The following is an 8,582-nucleotide window of genomic DNA, read 5'->3' as shown; positions in this document are numbered from 1 at the left end:
ATAATTTTACGGTTGAAAATAATAAAATTTTTGACGGTTTATATTTTCAGACCTATCAGACAGGCTCTATTTTTTAAAGCCTAAAAAGATCTTTTGTTGCCCCGTGTGTAAAATTGGAATCAGATCAGATTTGATTTTTCTGACGGAAACCCCGTAAAAGTCAAGCCAAAGAAAATGAAAAACAAAAAGGAAAAATGAAAAACCATGTCCCACACTGAAATAATTACATGAAATAAGACATAAATAAAAGTTCCCGGAACTTTTGAAAAAAAAAAAAAAAAAGTGCTTTCGGTAAACCAGTTTAGGGTGAAAAACACGAGGAAATATCATGAAGAGGGAAAAAGAAAAAAAAAAAGAATATAGAAATCATTACCCAGGAGCAAATCACTACTGTATTACTATATATAACATATAAATGCACACCATCAGTTCTGAGATACCCAGTATCAAAACCAGAGAGCTGAGAAGAGAGAGAGAGAGAGAGCTTAAGAAGAAGAAAAATGGCGATTCCGATCCCAAGCAGGCAATTATTCATCGACGGTCAGTGGACGGAGCCAGTTCTGAAGAAGCGCATCGCCGTCATCAACCCCGCCACTGAAGAAATCATCGGTCTCTCTCTCTCTCTCTCTCTCTCTCTCTGCAATCTTACTAAATTTGTTTTCATCGTCAATGAAAACTTTCTGCTTTTTCTCCGACTGAATTAGTGGTGGATATCTTCTACTTGCTTAGTATCGCTACAGTTGTCTTTCTCTGTATTCATTTTTCATAGCAACCAAACAGGTCTGGACTGTCTGAATATGGAGATCCATTGATCCAACGTATTACCTTACATTTTCTTTTTGAATTTGCTCAACTTGAGCTGAAAATAGTGGACCTGACTTTTGGCTTTCTAGATTCAATTTTAATCAATTGAAGGCTTTTTTTTGGGTGGAATGTGGTTTAGGCGACGTTCCGGCGGCTACTTCGGAAGATGTGGAGCTCGCGGTGGCCGCTGCTCGGAGAGCCCTTGCGAGGAAGACCGATTGGGCTTCGGCATCTGGGACTGTTCGTGCCAAGTACCTACGCGCTATTGCTGCTAAGGTAGTGTGTTATATATTTTTCTTGTTTTGTTATAGGCAAAAAATATGGTTTAGTAGTTGAATTAGAGAGCATAATCATCTCATGTCAGCTGTGATGAATTCTTGTTTTGGTTGTAGTTTATTGTAAATTGAATATGGATGAAGTCTCCAAGGAAGTTGATGATATTGGCTGTCACGTATCAGATTATACAAGTTTTTAAGGAGAATGTTGCTGGTTATTTTATTGATATGTTGATTTCCCGTTATTTGGCCTTTCAGAGTTGAATGGGACTGTTAAACGTGATCACTTTTTTTTTTTTTTTTTGGACAGATAACGGAGAGAAAAGAAGTGCTAGCTAAACTTGAAGCAATTGATTGTGGAAAGCCATTGGACGAAGCGGCATGGGACATTGTATGGAGAACATGATACCCGAGTTTTAACTATTTCCCCCTTTTTTTTTTCGTATACTAATTCTGCCTTGAACATATCTTGTCAATGAAGTGGAATTCCCTTTTTAGGATAAAAGGTCTTTTTCAGAGGTTGAACAACAAGGATATTGTATGAAATTCTGCCTTACATGGTTATTTTTATTATCTAGGATGATGTTGCTGGGTGTTTTGAGTACTATGCGGAACTTGCTGAAGGTTTGGATGCAAAGCAGAAAGCTCCTGTATCTCTTCCTATGGAGACATTCAAAAGTTATGTTCTTAAGGAGCCTATTGGGGTTGTTGGGTTGATCACGCCATGGTAATTGCAGATCAATGGTTTATAACTTGGTTTGTGATGATAATTGTTAGCGATATCCATTTAATCTTAGGATATTGTATCAAGTGCATCAAATAATAATTCTAATGATGGCATATTACTGACTGAAGTGCCTATATTTTATGTTAAAGGAACTACCCTCTCTTGATGGCTACATGGAAAGTAGCTCCTGCCTTGGCTGCTGGATGTGCTGCGATTCTAAAGCCATCTGAATTGTCGTCTATGTATGTTCTTGTTAACATTTCTGAACTTGCTTTTAGAAAAAAAAAAAAAAAAAAAAAAAAGGTTTGCAATTTTCATGCCTTTCACCATGTTTTCAATACCAGAACTTGTTTGGAGCTAGCTGATGTTTGTCAGGAGGTTGGCCTCCCTCCCGGTGTCCTTAATATTCTGACCGGATTGGGGCCTGAAGCCGGAGCACCTTTGGCATCTCATCCTCATGTTGATAAGGTTCTCCTATCCTTTCAACTTTATCACCGGAAATTTTACTAAGCTAAATCATGTCAGTAAAATATAGAAACTATTTTTATGACATATATGGTAATATAACAAAAACACTTTGTTGATTGTGGTGAAAATCTATCATGTTCTTGGTATCTGATGAAAATTTTCACAGATTGCCTTCACTGGAAGCACTGCTACTGGTAGCAAGATTATGACTACCGCAGCTCAATCAGTCAAAGTATGCTAAAGAATTAGAATCTGATTGTTGACCTTCTATATTTGTGGAATTTCATGGCTCTTCCTAAATCTAATGTATGATTTCTTGATAGCCTGTTTCACTTGAGCTTGGTGGAAAAAGCCCCATTGTCGTCTTTGAGGATGTTGACCTTGACAAGGGTTAGTACCTTCTGAAGCACAAGTTAAAGCTTTGACTGTATTTTTCTTGGGTGGTTGGCCTTGATTTTTGCATGCAAAATTGATCAAATTTTGAAATGCTCTGGTGATAGAAGTGTGATTAATTCACTCCTATTATGTGATTCATCCAGCTGCTGAGTGGACCGTCTTTGGTTGCTTTTGGACAAATGGTCAGATTTGCAGTGCAACATCCCGTCTTCTAGTGCATGTAAGTATATGGGAAAAATTTTATATCCTGTTCCGTATAATATATTTTGCTCCACTACTTGTGAACGCATCTTTTGGAACATAGCTATGACTTGTGATTTGAAACATCTCGACTTATGCGTGCTTAAATTTGAAATCGTCTTTGCAAGATGAAATTAATGACTGTATGCATGTTGTTACCACAATTGTGTGTGTGTAGCACTTGAAACCTATATGTGTTTTCTAGAATCCTCCCCATTTTTTTTTTCTGAGCAGGAACGACTTTGTTTTTATTTGCAGGAAAGCATCGCAGCAGAATTTTTGGACAAGCTTGTAAAATGGATAAAGAACATAAGGATCTCAGATCCTCTGGAAGAGGGTTGCCGGCTTGGCCCTGTTGTTAGTAGAGGGCAGGTGCTAAACCATAAAATAAATTTCTTCCTTTTTTTGAATCTCTAATAAATTCTTCCTTAATTTACCAGTTGCTTGACTTTTTCCGTATTTGGATACACACTTAAAACGTGGAATTTTGTTTACTATTGTGGGATTCAAAATGGATTGCCATCTCATTTTCAGTTTTCAATTAAAATAATAGTTTCTGGGGAAGAATGATGACTCATTGCAATCTCTCATACTAAAACTTTGCCATAATCTGGTTGCCGTTCAGGAAATAGTTAAAAATCAGACTTCTTGTAGTATGTACTAGTTCAAAAGTTTAAGAAAGAAAAATGATACTCATCACCAGTGGCGATGATTACCACAGCTAATAGGGTATGCCCTATGGGTCCCATCTGTAAGACACAGCCTTCATGTCTTGTAGTGATCATCGCTGGTGGTGATGGGTGATGGATGTTGGATAGAGACCATCTTTTAAACAAACATGTTTCAAGATAATGTTGGTGTGTCATCTAATATTTTGTTCCTCTGTTTCAGTATGAGAAAGTCTTGAAGTTCATCTCAACTGCTAGAGATGAAGGTGCAAAAATTCTGTGCGGCGGTGCCCGTCCCGAAGTATAATCTCTTCTGCATGACCTTTTCTCCCCTCTTTTTCCTTTTTCTGTTTTTATGTATAAATCAAAAATCCTTTTTTTAAGTTATTTAAATATCAGGGCCGTAAGTTATCACTTTACATGAATCTATAAATTGCAGCATCTAAAGAAAGGGTTCTTCATAGAACCAACCATTATTACTGATGTCACCACCTCCATGCAAATTTGGAGAGAGGAAGTTTTTGGACCTGTTCTGTGTGTTAAAACATTTTCCACTGAAGATGAAGCCATCGAATTAGCAAATGATACACAGTAAGAATTATTTATTATTTCATTTATACTTTCTTTACTGGCAAAAACATCCCTTAGTTCATTTTGTACTTGTAATGGTTATATCTTTTTTTTTTTTTTTATAGTAATGATTATATCTTTTTGATGGTGAAGTGATTTAGAAGACTTCAAATTGACATTTTGTTTATCTTTTACAGCTACGGCTTAGGTGCTGCTGTAATTTCAAATGATCTAGAAAGATGTGAGCGCTTCACTAAGGTGAGACTTCTTTGTACTTCAAGTTACAATAGATTATCCTGTGTAATTCGGGTGCTTAATATGTGCTTACTTTTTGCTATCTACAGGCTTTCCAGGCAGGAATAGTTTGGGTCAATTGCTCACAGCCATGCTTCTGCCAGGCTCCATGGGGAGGCAACAAACGAAGCGGTTTTGGGCGTGAACTAGGAGAATGGTATAACCTTCATATCCCATCTTAGAAATAAATAATGGTTTCTGATAAGGAATATAACATCTCCCCTCGTTTAGCTTATCTAGTAAAAAGATATATTCTACCAAACAGCTACACATGAAATACATAAATCTGATGGAGAACTCTATGATATTATCCTTCTTGTGGGGAGACAATTGTATTAAATGTTTTGTTGCATTTTTCCATGACGGTGAAATGTTGTTCTTGTCATTGCTCGAATTTTCCTTTTATTTTTAACAGGGGACTTGACAACTACTTGAGCGTGAAGCAGGTTACCCAGTACATCTCTGATGAACCTTGGGGTTGGTACAAGTCTCCTTCCAAGCTGTGAAAGCTTTTCCTTGAATAAAACAGAGGATATATCATGTTCCAAGTTGCGCGAAATAAATCGAGAGGATTGCTCCACCTTTTCAATGACGGAATGCGAGAAATACTCTTCTAATGTAGCTGTAGCTGAACTAGTGAGTTGATTCTGTTAGTGTTCATGTCTTATCATGTTTGTGCATCAGTCTGAGTTTCTTTTATATTGTTCAAAACGCATTTTGGGTGATCTCTAGATTGTAAATCCAATTATACGAAATAATGCATCGGGGTTTACTTGATTCTTATAGTGTTCTTGTTGTGTTCTGTTTTGGGTAATTGAAGGCAGGAATTTGGCTGTGACCACCACCCACAAAATATATATATATATTTATGTAATCTGCAGTGATTTTCTGAGTGAATCTTATATTATCGGCTAACTTAAAGTTTAAGATTATGACTTAAAATAGTACTCACATGTCTTGCATTTAGAGTTCAGAGATGTAAAAATGAAGGAAGACTCATACTTGCACTACAAGTCACTGTAAACTAGACAGACAATTGTGGGATTCCTATCATGCGGAGTTTTTTTTTTGTTTTTTTATTTTTTTATTTTTTTAACTATTCAATACAGTGTGAGGCCTATAGCTCTCATTTTATACAAGAAATGGAACCATCCGGTCCAAGCACCACTTGAAGCAGCTCAACTAGCAAAGGTAAACAAACTGCCCATCATGCAGTTATTTGAACCGTTACAAAGTTTCACAAACTATGAATGGTTGCTCCCCTTGCTCAATTGCAAAAAGGGAACTACAATTCAACTGATTAATCATTATCAAAATAGGATAGGCGCGTTTGAAATTTATGATTTTATTTTCTATATGAAAATAAAAATGAAAACGTTTTTAATCTCAGACAGAAATCATTTTTAAAAATGTATTTGATAGTTTTATCAAATGATTATTTTCAGTATATAAAACCCATTAATATATATATATCTCCCTTTGTTTGAAAGATGAGAAAACGAAAACAAAAAATGAAAAACGATTAAAAGTCATTTTTTATTTCTCTCATTTTACATTAAACTAAAAAATTATTTTTATTTCTGTTTTTTGTATTTATTGCGTCAAACGCCATTTCAAAAACGTTTTCATTTTTTTCTCAAAAAACATAAAAAATAAAAACAGGATCAATTCTCAACACGGCCGATATGATTCTTCATTCTTGGTTTCAATATTTTCAACTGTATTTGCTTGAAACTGTGCGATTTCCAAAAATAACATATCTTCTCTTATTAAGATTGTATTAATATACAGTACTTTGCAACTAACATTTCAAATATATAGCAGCTGCAAGCTGGATTTGGTGCGAGTAGTTTGGAAATTTGATTCTTGTTGATGTAACTTTGGCCTTTTCTCACTTTTTGCTTTTTCCTAAAGGTATTTGCTTACCGAGAGTGGAAATAAATGTCACTTGTGATTTTGATAAAATTTAAGGATTAAAAAAATAGAAAATATTAATATTTTTAAAATAGAAAAAAACCAAAAAAAACTTTCTAATAGTACATCTACTATTCAACCTTTTACCTTATCCTTTCTGAAGTTATCAATCAATTGGCCAAAAAATAATAATAATAATAATAAGTGTGAGACCCGTAATCAACTTGACCTCGCGATTTTTCAAAAAATAAATAAAAATAAAAAAGTAGTGGCTTCGTGACATCTGCCTAACTCTTATGCAGTTGGATTTGGGGAAGGGCAAGACTTTATTATAGGTCCTTCTCTAGTTAAAAATTAGAAACAGATGGAAGAATTCTCAAGAATCAAGATAGACACAGAGAAAAAAAAAAAAAAAAAAAAAAAAAAAAAAAAAAAAAAAAAAAAAAACAAATATCTCTACATTGTGTAGCTTAGAATTTCCTTCCATTGTCAGAATATTAGGTTATACCTATAGTTAATGGTATAGAGATGATACGCATTAGGTAGGGTGGTGGACAGTACAGGGGACCAGCAATTTGCTAACTAAAGTGCAGATAAGTGAGACTTAACAATTTCAATATGTCATAAATACAAAATAATCCGATGAGGCCGTGAAACCCATCACTCACATAGTGATGGGAGTTATACGTGGGCACCACCATTATTCACATCATAGTAAAGTGGTTTGACAAGTTATAAAAAAAAAGGAAAATATGGAGAATTCATTTTTAAGAGAACTTGAGTCTAGATTTTTATCTTTTACTCTTTATAAATATCTTTTTATTAGTGTAATTTTTTTGACTAAAAAAATTATGAATCACGAATAAATAGTAAAAATCTTGACACGTGCACTTTTAATTGATATTTGTTAAGATTACAAAAAAAAAAAAAAAAAAAAGAGTTTTCCCTGTTATGTTTGTAATTTTATGTGAATCTGTGTACTACAACATAACTTCCAATAACATATGTGAAAGCTTTGTAATATGTTTGTTATTATTCATGGTATAATTATCTCCCTGGTTCAGTGCATAACCATAAAACATGCATTAGTAGATTTTGAAAATTATGCCAATAGAAAAGTATTTTGAAGGTTTCTTGTCTCTATAATATGAACTTTTTCCCCCTTGTTGGTTTTTCCCCCCATTTTAATATGGTATTCTTGGAACAATTTTTCCAGATTTCTGATCTCTATATGACCTTGACAGGTTTATGCCTCAAAAGAAATTCTTGAAATATGAAGGCCAAGTTGTCTGCAACTTTTCTAACCAATCGAGGAAAATGATGCTGTCTATTTTCACGAACTGGTGTTTGTCATTTCATCAGCCAAAAAAGAAAAAAAAAAATGTACATGATCGTTACGGCCAAAATACTTTATGCCTATTCTCCTTTTTAGCCTTGTACATGATCATTTGCTAAGCTTGAGTTGCAAAATGTTTTTTTTTTTTTCTCCTTCTAAAAGCAACAAACTGCAAACTTGGGTAGCACATGCATGTCCCTTCAAGTGGCTTTCATTAATTCTCAATTAAAAAAAAAAAAAAAAAAGAACTGCCTTTCAATAGTTAGCAAAAACAAAAAAGGAAAAGTTGATGTCATTTGCATCTCTATCTATCATGAGATGGAACGGCACATTTTTTATTTTTTTTTATTTTTTGCACAGGCACGAGATTATTTGTAAGTAAGGATGAAAATATCAATATTTACGAAAATATCGATATTTAAATTTTACGGAATTATCGACGGAAATATTGATATCGGTGAAAATTGATAAAAAAAAATAGAAATTCATATTAAAATACTCTATTTTCAAATGAGATTTTAAAAATTTTAAAATAGATAATAATACATTAAATAGATAAAATTCTTAATTAAAATATCAATTATTTGATAAGTATGCAAAGTAAAGTGTGATCATAATACCATAAATACTAGACACACGTTCACAAACTAAGGGTGCGTTTGGAGTAAGAATCTGTGTCATGATTCGGATCATAGTTCGTAACTCGCTACAGTGTTTTCTCTCACAAAAAATACACGTAAACTAAAAATAGTTCTGAATCCATTAACCAAACATCCTCCAAATAAAATAGCTGAAAGTCTACATATATCATACATATATGGTTTCATATATGATGATAAATTAATAATACCAAAAGGAGCTTCTAGAAAGTTTCATTCATACATGATGAT

At 33.9% G+C, this 8,582-nt stretch overlaps 1 protein-coding gene across 1 annotated transcript; it reads left to right on the top strand.

Moving 5' to 3' along the window:
• The first annotated feature begins 265 nt into the window (after positions 1–265).
• Positions 266–5,225, top strand: LOC21388241 (betaine aldehyde dehydrogenase 1, chloroplastic). The gene is made up of 15 exons (XM_010113671.2): positions 266–609; positions 944–1,080; positions 1,390–1,470; positions 1,658–1,806; positions 1,956–2,048; positions 2,151–2,274; positions 2,441–2,506; positions 2,598–2,664; positions 2,814–2,890; positions 3,169–3,282; positions 3,802–3,879; positions 4,018–4,169; positions 4,346–4,406; positions 4,493–4,599; positions 4,858–5,225. The coding sequence occupies exons 1-15, from the start codon at positions 501–503 to the stop codon at positions 4,946–4,948; spliced, it is 1,506 nt and encodes a 501-aa protein (XP_010111973.1). The 5' UTR covers positions 266–500; the 3' UTR covers positions 4,949–5,225.
• The last annotated feature ends 3,357 nt before the right edge of the window (positions 5,226–8,582 follow it).

The sequence above is a fragment of the Morus notabilis genome, unplaced genomic scaffold (genome assembly GCF_000414095.1).
Source record: "Morus notabilis unplaced genomic scaffold, ASM41409v2 Scaffold704, whole genome shotgun sequence".
In the NCBI taxonomy this organism is placed as follows: domain Eukaryota; kingdom Viridiplantae; phylum Streptophyta; class Magnoliopsida; order Rosales; family Moraceae; genus Morus; species Morus notabilis.
This window is presented reverse-complemented; position numbering and strand designations above follow the sequence as displayed.

Bases quoted from the DNA above. Each gene is read 5' to 3' on its own strand.
- LOC21388241 (XM_010113671.2), top strand. From the start codon at position 501: ATGGCGATTCCGATCCCAAGCAGGCAATTATTCATCGACGGTCAGTGG. The intron at 1,471-1,657 runs GTATGGAGAACA...TTTATTATCTAG, and splicing joins ACGAAGCGGCATGGGACATT to GATGATGTTGCTGGGTGTTT. The intron at 2,665-2,813 runs GTTAGTACCTTC...TGATTCATCCAG, and splicing joins GGATGTTGACCTTGACAAGG to CTGCTGAGTGGACCGTCTTT.